The sequence below is a fragment of the Vespula pensylvanica genome, chromosome 10 (assembly GCF_014466175.1).
Source record: "Vespula pensylvanica isolate Volc-1 chromosome 10, ASM1446617v1, whole genome shotgun sequence".
Taxonomy (NCBI): Eukaryota; Metazoa; Arthropoda; class Insecta; order Hymenoptera; family Vespidae; genus Vespula; species Vespula pensylvanica.
The window spans coordinates 6,377,047-6,392,592 of NC_057694.1; the positions used below are offsets into that span (position 1 = coordinate 6,377,047).

Below are 15,546 nucleotides of genomic sequence, written 5' to 3' on the forward strand. Positions count from 1 at the left end.
AACATCAAAAATGTTAAGAATATTTCTATTACTACAATTTGCTTTTTTATCTTACAAAATAGTTTCTCTAGAGAAAATAGAGGATATAATAACATGTTTGAAGGGAACAGAGTGCGATGATTCTGCAGATACTAATAATTATACAGAAACATATGAGGAAGATGGTCTTTTATCAAATGTCACCATTACAAATTTTTCTGAGTCTACTTCAAGTATTAATTTAATTAATATAACTCAAGATCCACAATCTGAGATAACGACTACTGCACCATCAATTATAATGCATAAATTTGACCCAGAAATAGAAAATATTATATACAAAAAACAGTCTGACATATGCGAATGCGATTTAACTGTAACTATACTAAATTTCTAATATTTATTTTACATATAAAAGCACTATATTGAAACGCAATAATTTATTATTTTATTACAGGTGGCATCATGTGACATCAATTGTTGCTGTGATATGGACTGTAAAGATCATCATTTAAAAGTATTCACTCATTGTAAAGATTATCATACAGAGTTGTATGATAGTCGTTACTGTTACAGTAGAAACTTTATTGAGAGAAATAATACTCCTTTCATTCTCGAAAAATTAGCTAATAATTTATTCTGCATTCTTTATGACAACCTTCCACCTGTGTACAGTGTTAATAATAACTTGGTAAGTTTATTATTATTGCATAATAACTAAACTATTTTATTATGTAAATCAATGTTCAATTAATATATTTTTTTGTCAAAGGTTATTAATAATCAAAAAGATTTGTGGAAAGAGATAAACAAAGACAAACCAAAATGGAAATTTGAACATCACCAAAGTATGTTTATGTATAATATCACTAGTATCTATAAAGAAGGGGATCTTGTATGGAAATTACAAAATAATTACATAAAACCCTTAGGTAATATTATAACCTATTATAAACAATTAAAATGTAATTAAACAAATATAAACTAACGTTTATGATTATTTATCTTTTTGTATATAATTTCAGAATTACTACAAACAGGCTTTACAGGAAAATGTTCTTTTAAGAAAACAATTAGATATCTTCAGAAGTGGAAAGATTCTTGTATGCAAGTTGAGTTAGCTAATACAAACCAATTCTTGTTCCCTTCAACATATAATAATTTTACGATTATTAAGTCTTTGCATTTATTTAATCAAACTTACATTCTTTTGTCCGATCAAGTATGTACTAATAAGTAATACGATACAGTTTATATATGTTTTCCAAGTTAACAAAATTCTATATCAATTATATGTTTTTAATTTTTAGAGTTGTCCCAAAAACGTATGTTTATCACCGATCAGTCATTATTGCAAGAACTCTTGGAATACTTGCAATGACACAGAAATATTGGGTTCTTGTTCAAAGGGAATGTGTCGGAATATTATTAAAGGAGTAAAATATCTAATAAGCCATAATGGTACTTTTGGTATAGATTCTATTAATATACATTTTTTAATGGGTAATGTTTCTCAACAATTCTATCAATCCTTTGAGGTAAGTTACGAATGGAACGATCGGAATGAAAAAACAATATTTGATCGTAGTGGTAATCCTGGCTATATTCGTGGAAAACCTTTAATCATAGGAACCATAAAGACAAATAAGAGTAATAATGTAGAATTTCATTACGTCAGTTTTAATAAAACTAAAAGTTTTCTAACTTTGCCATTAGGACAACAAAATCGTGAATGTAGTCAAATTAATAGATACATCGTAGCCTTTGGAGAAGACATTAAAGTAAAATGTTCTCTCACATTAAATACAACTAATTTTACAACAACAACTTGCATAGAATTGCATAACAAAACTTTGCATTTTTTAATGGAAGATACTTTGCTTAACGTAACACAAGCTGATCAATATCTTATACATATCTCAAAATTAGGTAATTCTACAAATAACGATACTTCTACTTGGGTAAAAATCTTACTTGATAGAGTACCTCAGCACGTAATAACAGGTCAAATTCTCAACGGTTGGATTCGATGTTCAGGATTAGTAACATCTATAAAATATGATATATTGTATTCCGTATTATCTAAACCAGAAAGTTTAACAAATTATGACATATTAGGTGTAGGTGTTACATTTTCAGAAGAGACAGATTTATCTTGGTCAAAATGCATAAACAAGAATTGTACAGACGTGCTTCAAATCGATATTACGAGTTTTGTAACCTTTCATGATGTATCTAAGCCATCCCGATATTATTTCGCAGGTGGTCCAAATTTGGACTTGACATTACCTTACGACTTCTTTTATCCTTTTTTAAGTAACGGAGATATAAGAATAAAACCGTCCATAAGTTTAATATATATCGTAGGTATCGTTTCTTACGCTATTAATATCATGTAAAAATAAGTGCACTGTGATTATCATATTCCTCGTTATTTATTCACACTCATGTATTGTATACCTAATTAAACTTAACGTTATATTTTCTACATGCACCAAAGAGAATGGTAATAACACGCTCGAAAGGAAATAATGTATAAAAATATTTTTGGTATGTTCATTAAAACGATGTTTTGCGTAACAGCACTCGTTGTCACAATAATTCTTCTTCCAATCGTCTTTTATATAATTTTTTATAAGATCACAATATATTCTGCGTTATACTTTGAATATTGTCCTACTCGATTTGACTTTATAGAATAGAAAATGTCACGGAGAGAATATTTTACTATTCGACCAATAAGAGAAAAGTCATTCTTTTCGCGTTCCTTTATGATTGGAGAAACTATTGAATGATTTTCATAAATTTGCGCCCTCTGGCGTAGTAGCGTCTTACAGAGTAAGCAGAAACTACAATACGATAGAGAGAAAGAGAAAGAGCAAGCGAACGAGCGAGTGAGAAAGAGAGAATGAGAGAGAAAGAAAGAGAGAGGTAGTGATATAGAGGGAGTGAGAGACAGAATGATAGGCGCGTAGTAGTTGCGTCGTCATCAACCAATCAGAGAGGCCGATCGATCCCACCTACCAATCTCGGTGCGGCCATTCCCTTCACTCGACCGTCAGTACGAACTCGGCAGCCTCGCGGTGCACTGTGGGAGAATTGGGTTGTGCTTCGGCTGGATACAAGATGGCTGACACTTGTTAGCCACCAGTGTATTTTTGTTCGATTCAATGTGCATTTAGAGTTTTTAAGAGGAAAAAAAAGAAAAAATAAATATAGAGAAAGAGAAAAGAAAAGAAGTAAGTGCCTTCGTAGAGAAAAGCGCGTACACATTTACATACATGCATATATGTATATATATATATATATATACATACGTATATATATATATATATATATATACACGGGATTTGGTAGGAGAGATTACGGATACGGACACGATCGTTAGAGAAACATTTCGAGACGCAGTATCCTTCTTAACGCCCATTTAAAAAAATATAATAATATATCATACTTCGTCGAATTAGTTCGATCTTCTTAAGCACGAAATGTGCCGTGAAAGTGCGACCAATAAAATAATAATAAATAATAATAATAATAATAACAATAATAATAATCAGTCAATCAATAATAATAATAATAATAATAATAATAATAATAATAATAATAATAAATTATTCGTCAGGGAATAACGTCGAATAATAAAGTGCCAAGGTGAAGTGTTGATTATCGTGGACTACTAAGCGGGGTTACGATCGAAGATTCTACAAGAGACGACAAGAAGAGAGTTTCTTCCTCGTTGGTGGTATATATCTTCGACTCCCGAGGGTCCGCCTCTGCGTTGGGTGCCAGCAAACAAAAACGGATTATGTATGATATTTATCAATTTGTTCTTTACAAACATATATTTCAATGTTTTTGACGTGAAAAATATCAACGTGACCACTGGGTATCGCGTTATTAAGCGTCTGGGACGACTATACCGTTCGAAAGTATACACACGCTCTTTCTCTCTCTCTCCCTCTCTCTCTCTCTCTCTTTCTCTCTTTCTCTCTCTCTCTCTTTCTCTGTGCTGTGTGCGTCGTGTGTCTTTTACTAGAAGCTTAATAGACTCTTCCGATTTCATGATATATCCTACTACACGCGAGAGAACACAACGACGAACGTATTTCGTAAATGCATCGACAGAATGTAACGTCGATTGCGTCGTCGTCGACGGCTTCGTTCGCGAGCTGCGGACGGACCATAATGGTCGACGTGGATAAATGTAAAAAAAAAAAAAAAAAAATGAAAAAGAAAAAGCCACTGTGTACATTCTCTTTTTTTCTTCTTCTTTTTTTTTTTCTCGAAATATTATTAAAGCATCCCCTCGTAAATCGTCTCTTTTGCCCTCTTAAACGATAAAGATATAATATAACCTCTACGAGACTGATTTCATCTTTCTTACATATATTCAACGTTTTTTCCTCTAATTTTTTTTTCTTTCTTTTTTTTTTTTTTTTGATAATCATTAAAACCTCTTCCTCTTTCTCTCTTTCTCTTTCTCTCTCTCTTTTCTTAATAAATTCTTCGAAAACATTGTCGTTACGTCAAAGCACAATATCACAAAAACTATCATCGAACGATACGCGTTTAACATTTTTATTTACTCAGCCGAGATACGTATGTACGTATATACATATGTGTAGAAATTTTGATTACGATTTTCAAAACGTTAACCTCTTATTTTCATGATTATTAAAATTTAATTTAATCTTTGTGCGCAAAGTTAATTTATGTTTTAATTATATTTAACCTATGACAACGAAATTTTATATATATATATATATATATATATATATCTTAATTTCGTCATCATTATTAAAATGCCGGTAGTTCTATCAAACGTGTTAGAAGTTTCTATAGTGTAGTATTAGAACGTTATGTCAGATCTCTGTGTTTTATTTTATTTATTAAGGTAATATTCTATCTTATATATTATCGCGAATTAATCGTATTTGTTTAATCACGAAGTGTTAAAATGATATCGTACAAATCGCGTGTGTATGTGTGAGTGTGTCGTATCTTTAAACGTAAATACAGCCATAACAGACGTGAAATCCTTTTCATTGTGTGTGTTGTGCTCTCCAGTTTGAAACACACAGGGATATATTTTAGCTTCGGTGGTGGACATCGTTCTCGCCCGTCTAAAATAGGAAACGGCTTGAAGTTTTCTGCACGATTACACTTCGCCTACTAAATATTCTTACGAATTCAATTTATTCGTTAGTTTTATCGTTAATTCATCGAATAAATATATTCCGTAGTTAACAATAGAGGTTAAGCGTACTAATTCGTTTAATTAACACATATTTCATTATCGAGATATAACATAATTGACGTTTATGCGTTAGAAAAATATTTTTATAATATATCTCAAATACATCAGATGTAACATCGAAAATTTAACAATTATTCCATACAGAATGGAAGAACAAAAACTTTTAGACTTTTCGTAGTTCTACAATTCGAAGCAAAAATTAACCTACAAAGTTTGGAGAAAGCATTGGAGAAATCGATCTTAAAAATATTATCTATGAATTTTTCGCCCAACCTTGTTACATTTATTTAGAACGAAACAAAATTTTTAAATATTCGTTCGATCTCTTAGATCAATAGAATTTAGATCAATAACATTGGTCATTGAGGACATCAGACAATTGTTACTTTATTTATTTTCATCATTATCTGCGCATAATAGTAGTAGTAGTAGTAGTAGTAGTAAAATAATAATAATAATAATAATAATAATTTGTCTTTTTCTTTTTTGTACGTCGAAACAATAGGTATCGAGAATAACTAGCAATTTCGATGGTCAGATTGCTGTCATTCCCAACAAATTATTTATGGTCAGGTCCGTCATATTATCTTGGTTTTTCTTTCTTTCTTTTTTTTTTTTTGTAGTATCGTTAGGATAATGATCTTTATCTCGTAAATCTTAAAGTCAACGACCAAAGGAAGACCCTTTTTACACGTTAGAATTTCAAAACATAACCTACAAAAGTATTATGCTTTTAACAGACGATCGTCATATTTAAAATAGAGTAATCGTAAAACGCGAGTGAGCTTTCCATTGTTCGTTCAAATTCTCGATCCATTGAAAGTTTATTTGTTTTATCTAATATTAGATCGAAAAGATCGATCGATTCTCTTTTTCTACGTATGTATGTATTATATATATATATATATATATATATATATATATATAACTATTTCTATTCTAATACGAAAAAAGTACAAATTCAAACGTGATATTAAAATCCTTTTTTACATCATCCTAACCTCGTCGGTTTACTTCTTTGTTAATTTCTTGCTTATTAGCCACATCATAGCTCTTCTAGCTTTCAATCTTCGTTTAAATTATACGTCATTCGGAACAGTTCGACTTGCTTACGTCATCCCCCTTCATAGTATATATTCATTCGAAAGCTCGTTGATACTGTTTACATCGAAGCTTGCCATGCCAGTATGTTACATACTATCATCCGGGCACTACAGGAGTCAAACTTCTCTCTATCTGTCTGTCTATCTAACTATCTATCTATCTATCTATCTCTCTATCTATCTCTTATTTACATTGTATCGATTTAAAAATTATTATACACAATGAGTCACAAGTTCTTAAGTATTCAAAAGTGCTTAAACGATTTTAAAAATCGATTATTGTTTTTCAAAAATTTTTAAGTTTGTAATTAGATTATAGTTCTGTCAAAGCTGAGTTTTATAGTTTTACGATCTGGGAAAAAAAAGATTGATTTAAAAAGTCTCGAAAAATAATTGATTTGTAAAAATTACTCAAAAAATTTTTTTGTAGATCTTTTTTTATTTAGTTAGATTTTCTTGTAGATTTTTTTTTTTTTTATAATTACAATTGGAATATAGTAATACATACGTACATACGTTTAGATCGTTAGCTAACGGTCGTCACCGTTAACAAGCGCCATCTTGTCCCACGCGCCGAGTTATTCACACATTTCATTTTTCTTCCATCTATCTTATTTATTACAATGAAATATCATTTTTATTATAATAATTAAACGAAAACAAAAAAAAAAGAAATCTAAAAAAGTATACAATCTCATATCTCTCGATTCTTATTATTGATTATAATACATTGCTACGGTTGTATTTCGATCATCATTATCATTCAACCTAGGTAACTTTTATGATTAAATCATTACAGAATGAATCATACTTTTCATTCTGTCGGATGGAGGACTCTTTATTAAGGATAACGATTAAGGAAAGGACAATAAACCGACATCGGAGGACGAATACAAATTTCGTTTCATTGATTAGTTTGCGTTCGATCATGTTCGAGGTTGGATCTAACGGTAGTATAGCGTATTTATAATCATTGTTATTTGGGCACACTCACATATATACATGATGAAAGTGTGATTCACAATATTCACACACATTTATATATATAATATATATATTATATACACACACATACATACGTACATATACATAGGTTATATTCATGCTACTGATCTCGAGCTTCTTGGGCCGCACCTCACACATACACTTTTACATATACTACCTTCTTGTACAATTAAATGAAAGGTAATCCGATGTTTGTTTCGACGATGTGCATACACATATATATATACACACACATATACATAACACGTAGAGTACTACTCGAAAGAGGTATAACCTCTCTTCTTACGAGCTGTTCGCAAACGCGTTCTTTACTCGTTCAATCTCGAGAACGAATCCCATTTTATTACTTGCTCGGTCTCGACCTCGCTCACAAATCAAAATTTTATATTATTTATTTTATTTTATTTTATTTTTATTCATATATATTTAAGAGTTTTGAACATAAAGGATTACAAGTATATACGTTTCAAATATTTTCATATATATTTTTATTGAATTTTTATAGAATATCAGAACATTTAATTAATCGAAATCAGTTTGAATTCTTTGTCATTTTTTTTTTATTTTCTCTCTTTTTTTTTACGATCGATGACATCATATTCATCCTATTCGATTCTTTATCGTAACAGTAATGCCAACAATAAAATACCATTGTTTGCTAGTCTCTTCCGAGAATCTCGTTTCTAGTAGTCGTCCTTTCTTTCCTTCTTTGGTGGAAGATCGAAGTCCAGTAATAGAAAATGAGGTTAGAATTATTTTTTACCATGAATAATTTGTTAAGGTGGATCTTCTATGAACACATTGCGTATTATTTTGTTGCATTTATTTTATTTCGTAGAACATTTTGATATCGTACGATCTATTATAGAGACGTTCGTTAAGGTTAGAATTATTTTTTAATTAGGACGAACACGATTCAAAGGATGAACTTTTGAACATACTTTTCATGTTTTTTATTGATTATACTTTATTAGAATTGATAGATCGTATCAAAATCATATGATTTAACAGTGAAACAAGGACGTTGAGGTTAGAATTACTTTTAATTAGGATGAACTTTTGATAAAGACATTTTGTATCTTTTATTGATTACTTAGTAGAATTGATAGATCGTTTTGAAATCATACGATTTAGCAGTGGAACAAGGACAGAGTCATTTGTTCATATTCAAGGACTCAAGAAAGAAAGAAAGAGATAGAAGAGAGAGACATGCTACGTGCATATACACTATGTATGTATGTATGTATGTATGTATGTATGTTGTATATATGTATGTTGTATGTATGTGAAGATGGAGACAGACATTTATCTTAAGAGAAGCGGAAAGTAGAATCGCATTTTCGTATAAAGTTCCTTGAGTTTGGTCGAGAAGGTTAATAGATGCGGATGACTCGTAGCAAGTTTTTCTTATGCATATATTCTTGTAAAGTTCTCAGAGTCGTCCAAATGAATGTATCGAGAAATATTTTATATTAATCAAATAATCGTAAAGTTTGTATACGTTTCATAGATAATTGTATGAACGATTAGAGTTTATTGCGAAATTAATAAAATTGCTGATTGCAATTATAAAGAGAGAGAGAGAGGGGGGGGAGAGTGGGGACAGAGAGATATCTTTCAATCACGATTGTACGTCGAATCAAACTTGTTAAACGTCGATTGAAAAGTCAATAAGTATCGTTTCAAATCTATTTCATTATATGTACATATACATACGTAAGATTTACTACGCTTCGAGTTTGACTTACGATTTATTAATTTTAAATAATAGAGATTGTTGAGTATGGTACAGGATGTGGGGTCAAAAGTCCCTAGATGAGCAAAAAGATTTTCTAGGCTTGTAGTTTTTACGATTTGAAAAGAAACAAAGAATTAACTTAAAAAGTGTCGAAAAGAAGTAATTAATTTTTAAAATCATCTACGAACTTTTCGGAAGTACATATTTGTTAAGTGTTGATTCTTAATCAGCTATCTTCTTTTTTCGATTTTTTTTTTTTTTTTTTTTTTTTTAAGATAAGTTTAATCGTTTTCACTTTTCTAGTATTATGTTTTAAAAAATCTAAAGTTTCTTTTTTCCTTCCAATTTTGTACTGTATTTACTGTAGAGTTTAGTATAACAGCATTAGTAACGTCAACGTTTCATGCGTTAGCTTTTCCTTTGTGGATAATTTTTTTTTTTTTTTACCGTTCGACAATTATGTTCAGTATGTATGTAATATTAATTTAGAAGATACAAGGCCGAATCGTGATATTCGTATATGTATTTTCTCTCTTTTTTTTTTCTTGTTTTACTTTATTTATTTTTTTTTCTCCAAGAAAATTCTTTGTTAGTAAGAAATCGATTTGACCGTCGTCGATGTCTCGAAACTCGATCTATCGAAGTTTGAAACGATCGTATTCGGGTCACGTGCAACAATAGGCGACATGCAAAGAAAGAGTGTTGTGTGATATCGAGGTTAGAGCTACGTGAAATGCCAAAGTGAGTTTAAGCGGATTCACACGGAATGTGCCACTGCTTTCCTTTTGGTACGCTTTTTTCAAAAGTTGTTAGTACATAGTATATGTGTATATATATATATATACATACATACATATGTATGTATGTATGTATTTATCTATGTACGTACGTACGTACGTATGTAGAAGAGAATTCCTAAGGTCACTTCTTTCTTCCTCCTCACGTAGGAACGTCGCTAGACTTTGCTAACGCATCGTTTTCTTCCAATGAGAAAATTGCAGAATAGATAGATAGATCGTGGTTATAGGGTATGTGACGAAAAAAAAGTGCCAATTTTTAATCCAATTCTTTTTTTTTTTTTTTTCTATTCTTTTCTTTTTCCTTTCCTTTCCTATGTCTAAAACAAAATTGATATAATATAACAACTGATAATATTGTTATAAAAAAAATATTGTAATCTATAATATACTATAATTTAATTATACCATAATTATATTACATAGTATATATATACACTACACTTATACATATCGTAATATATTCTGTAGGTTATATTACAATATATTATAACCTATATTTTTTTTTTTTTAAATATAACTTTACTATATCAATAATAATACTTTTATCTTCGAATAGATCAAACGAATTAATTTTATAATTTACAAAAAACTATATAATATTTTACAAATATATGGATACACATATATATTCCAGTATAACTTCAGAGTTACATAACATTAATATATAGGGTTAAGGATCTGTATATCTGATGCAACTATATATATATATATATATATATATATATATATATATATATATATATATTAAAAAAAGAAAGAAAAAAAACAGTTTACTTAAAATAAATATCGTTCTCTACTTCGTAGACAGACGTTATTACCTCGAACGTCACTCATTCTTCTTTTTTCCGTAGAATTTTCTTTTTTCTTCTTTTGTTCTTTTTCAAAGGCGATAATTAGACGAAGTCTAATTGTTTATCGATGCATATATACATACCTTTATCGTATTTTATTATCAACCAGTTAAATGGTCGAATCGTTGAAAAGTGGAGATACAGACTTCTCTAACATAGCTTTGCGTGTTATTACATTTGTCACGCGATGTGTTAATTTCTCTTATGTAATAGAAACATACACACACACACATACATGCACATATATATGATATATATAGCGACGGACGACTACATCATTAGAAGAAGGAAGTTGTTATTAAAATGTAATGTACGCGGTTAGACGAACGGGCGTCGTTGACTTCGTTGTTGATACATGCATCTTCATGAACTTCATGAACTTATTATATATAAATACATATTTTTTTTTACATATACTTCACGGAATTATCTTCTTTGTAAATTGGACTTTGCCATTTAAACAACGAATAACTTTAAATGTCGATAGGAAAATGGAAAAAAGAATCTTGATTTTTTTTTTTTTTTTTTTTTTTACGTTAGATTATTTTTCTTTCTTTTTTTTCCCCTTTTTTTTTCTTCTTTATATACATGTACGTACAAGTTGAGTACATCTTCTTAGACTTTGTCCTTTTAAACTACGAATAACTTATAATATCGATTAGAGAAAAAAAAAGGCAGAGAAAGGAATACAGAATGGGTCAAAGTTTTGTTATTTATTTATTTATTTATTTATTTATTTATTTATTTATAATATTCAATTGTTCTTTTTTTAGACTTTTAGATTTGTGGTTTTACAGTCTGACCAAGAAAGAAAATAAAGAAAATTAATGCAAAAAGTCTCGAAAAAGTAATCGATTTTTTTTTTTATTTTAATAATCGAGTATAAAATGAACATACACTCATAAGTTGAATAAAACTTTATCAACTAGAGACAGTAGAAATTATTCAAGGATCGAAGAAATAAAAAGACGTAATTGGTCGAAGTGTGTTAAACATGCAAACGGGATATATACGTTCATTAGCATACTCGGAGCTCTATTGTTGCAGATCTTAGAAGAGTCATATTCTCGACTCTAACCATTCAACGAACTTGAATTTTTAGTTAGAACGTAATAACGCAATGTTATATGTTATATCTTTTATAAAGATAATTGATCTTGTTTTATATGAATTATATATGCGCACATAAGACAGGGAGGGCGAGCCAAAACTTTTTTAAACGATTTAAAAAAATTTACTTCTCTTTAGAACTAATTTTTTTCTTAGAATCTAAGAATTGTGTTTTTTTTTCGATTATCTATTTCAATCGAATCGACACATTTTTATAGTAATAACCATCGAATAAAAAATTATTTGAACGTCGCTAAATTTTCTGAAGAAATTTTTATGGAGAAGAAATAGAAAGGAAAGAAGAAACAAAAAATGGGAATAAACAATTAATATGAAAAAGAAAAGAAAAGAAAAAAAAAAAAGAGAAGAAAGTATTTATATTTTGATCGTTACAAGATCGATAGCATATTTCGATACACGAATCGGCAACAACCAATTGCATACTAGACGGTACTAATTAATAATTAATGGGAACGTTACGTACATTTATATGCTTATGAATACAAGTGGTAATAACAATAGATACACAGTCTCTCTCTCTCTCTCTCTCTCTCTCTCTCTCTCTCTCTCTCTCTCTCTCTCTCTCTCTCTCTCTCTCTCTGTCTCTCTTTCTCTCTCCCTTCTCGACATAGGGGAGGAGGCAGTTGTTTAATAGCTTCGTATATAGGGCGAATGCAAAACATCCTGCATCGTTAAAAGAATAGACTTCGTAAGAACCTTGTCAAGCCTTTTGTTCTTTTTTCATCTCGAAATTTTTTTTTCTCTGCGTTATTAATTAAAACAAAGCATGCAGTTCTAAAATTCGCAAAGAAATTTATATATCTCGATAATAATCATTATTTAAATCGTTGTATATATATATATATGTATATATTTGCCCATGCTCGATCAATTTCTTTTCAATTCATTTTTTTTTTTTATACACGTATGTGTACATACACAAAAACCATTTTTTCTATTAGATTCTACAGATAGGGCGAAGCAAAAGTTCCTGCATTGTTTTAAAACTCAATTACATATTCTTTTTATAGACGATTCTTTTTTTTTTTTTTTTGTTTCAAATTTAATCATCGGATATATTTGTAAATGTTCAATCAATCTCTTTCCAGTTCTTTTTATACATACGTACATACAATATACGTTGGGCGAAAAGTTCCTCGATTAATTTTAAAAATCGATTACTCCATTCCGAGAGACTGTTTTTTTCTTTTTTAAGTTTATAGAATTACAAGCATAGCTTGTAAAAAACAGTGTAAATCGAAGTTTTTAAGAACAATACTAATTGATTTTTAATATTATTTAGAAACATTTGGTTCGTCTAGAAACTTTAGACTTACCTTGTAAATATATACATATATACGTGTTTAAAGGAAGGAAGAAAGGAAGAAAGAAAGAAAGAAAGAAAGAAAGAAAGAAATTGGACTCTCTGATAACTTTGTAGGTCAACGTAAAAAGTAATTCGATCGCCATAGTCGAGGAAAATGTAGGATTTCGTTGCCGTAACAAACTAAGAGAGTTTCCACAAGCATGGTATAGTTATATATCGTAGGAAACACCTGCAGATGACGATAAGGGGTACCTGAAAGAGAGACGGTATTGTACTTGCATCAAGGCTGCCACTGTCGTTTCCCGAATGTCCGCAGTGCGGCAATCCTTTGTCGTTGGTATCCCAGTGATGGAGAAGAGAGAGAGAGAGAGATAGATAGATACATAGATAGATAGAGTGAGTGAGTGTGAGAGAGAGAGAGAGAGAGAGAGAGAGAGAGAGAGAGAGAGAGAGAGAGAGAGAGAGAGAGAGAGAGAGAGAGAGAGGTCTTCCTTTAAAGATGATGTCCTCGATTGTGTTGTTCGTGTATCTGGCATTGATCCATAATATTGCTTTTTGTTATATGTATGTATGTATGTATGTATGTATGTATGTATGTATGTATGTATGTATGTATGTATGTGTATGTGTATGTGTATGTGTATATTTTGTTATATAGCCAATCTTAGGTATATAGTGATACATGTATAATTTATGTTAATGTATAATTAATTCTGTACATAATGATTATCATTATACTAACATTCAATCTAATCAAAATATGAAAATACAGATAGTTACGTATTTTTACACTGATATGTAATTAATTAAAAATGAAATCTAATGAATCACATTAATATTCAATGAAATAAGAATAATTAATAGAAAAGATGTGCAATTAATTATGCATATGATATTACACGGATACGTGTAAATTAATTATTACAATAAATCTAATGATATTATATTGCTGTTAAATGTAATAAAAATAAATAGTAGAAATGTGTGAATATATAAATACGTAATAATTATGTGTGTGTGTGTGTGTGTATGTATGTGTAACATATACATAGATAAAGTATACATATATTTCTAATTAATTACATATAGATAATGCTAGCAGATCTATCGTAATTTGAATATAAAATTTCGCGATAGAAAATCTTTAAAACTGGGATATCTCCTATCGACAAAAATTAATCAACTGTTTGACGATATATATCTTTACGATGCATAATAAGCATGATCCATGCACGGATACACATGAACTGAGAGAAAGAGAGAGAGGGGAGAAAGAGAGAGAGAGAGAGCAGTTTATGTGTGCCATATTAATCGGCCAGGGGAAGTACACAGTGCATAAAGTCTCGAGAGTCGAGTTTAGTTGAAGAAGTATTTGGAACGATCGCGAATATAACGCGAGAGGAGACTAGTCGTAAAAATTTCACCATATAATGTAAGATTTATCTTATCTGAGATGTTATCTTCTCTTTGAGGACACACCATGATGAAGAAGAAGAAAAAGAGGAAGAGGAGAAGGAGGAAGAAGAAGAGGTCATCCTCCTTCTCTTATTCTAACTATAGCAACTTTGTCGTTACCAAAGTATATTTGAAACGTAAAATATTTTATTATTTATTTATTTATTTATTTATTTATTTATTTATTTCATATATTTACAACTCGAGAGTATTCTCGAATCAATCGACAAATTTAATATATCCAAAATATCATGTTCATATGGATGATAACAATAATCAATAATATTTATTATTTATTATTCATCTCATTATTTATTCTTTATGCGGGCTCGACTATGTTATCTTAAGTCTTTCGATACGCTGAAGATTTGTAATACGTTTTCGGCAAGTTCTCGTTAGATTGTTTCTTTCGAGTTTTTATTATTATGCATTGCGGCAAAAAATTATTCTATATATTATATCACATGTTTATTTATCTACATATATATCTATCTGTTAACAATTTTACACTCTTAGAGACACATACCAAAACCTGAAAATAAAAGATGAACGTTTTCTATTCTATGATACTCGTTAATCGTCGTGTAATAGTTAGTTAAGCGATAAACTTGTATGTTGTGTTGTGACATACTGACCCCTTCTTGTCCTAGACGCATGAATAATCTCTATTTATTATTATCGATTACGAATCACAGTCGTGCCGCGTCGTAAACGCATGAATGTGTGTGTGTACATGCGTGTGCGTGTTTGATCGGAGACACAGAGAGTGACCTTAGAAACGACCTTACCTGTTCTTTTTAATCCTCTATGAATTAATTCAATCGATTTTATTCTCGAGGATAAGAGAAAGAAAGAGAGGGAGAGAGAAATCCTTTTATTTCATTTTTATTATTATTATTATTTTTTTTTCTTTTTTTT

At 29.9% G+C, this 15,546-nt stretch overlaps 2 protein-coding genes across 3 annotated transcripts in view; both read left to right on the forward strand.

Annotated features, from left to right (window-relative positions):
* The first annotated feature begins 10 nt into the window (after window positions 1–10).
* On the forward strand, window positions 11–2,564 carry LOC122632186 (tectonic-3-like). Its single transcript, XM_043818716.1, has 5 exons — window positions 11–355; window positions 437–670; window positions 752–911; window positions 1,005–1,201; window positions 1,290–2,564. The coding sequence occupies exons 1-5, from the start codon at window positions 11–13 to the stop codon at window positions 2,376–2,378; spliced, it is 2,025 nt and encodes a 674-aa protein (XP_043674651.1). The 3' UTR covers window positions 2,379–2,564.
* A 483-nt stretch (window positions 2,565–3,047) lies between these two features.
* Window positions 3,048–15,546, forward strand: part of LOC122632618 (rho guanine nucleotide exchange factor 12) — a 50,890-nt gene continuing 38,391 nt past the window's right edge. For both annotated transcript variants that reach the window (XM_043819650.1, XM_043819649.1), the window contains exons 1-2: window positions 3,048–3,218; window positions 3,605–3,789. The gene's annotated coding sequence lies outside the window, so the exon portion shown is untranslated. The remainder of the gene's footprint in view (window positions 3,219–3,604; window positions 3,790–15,546) is intronic.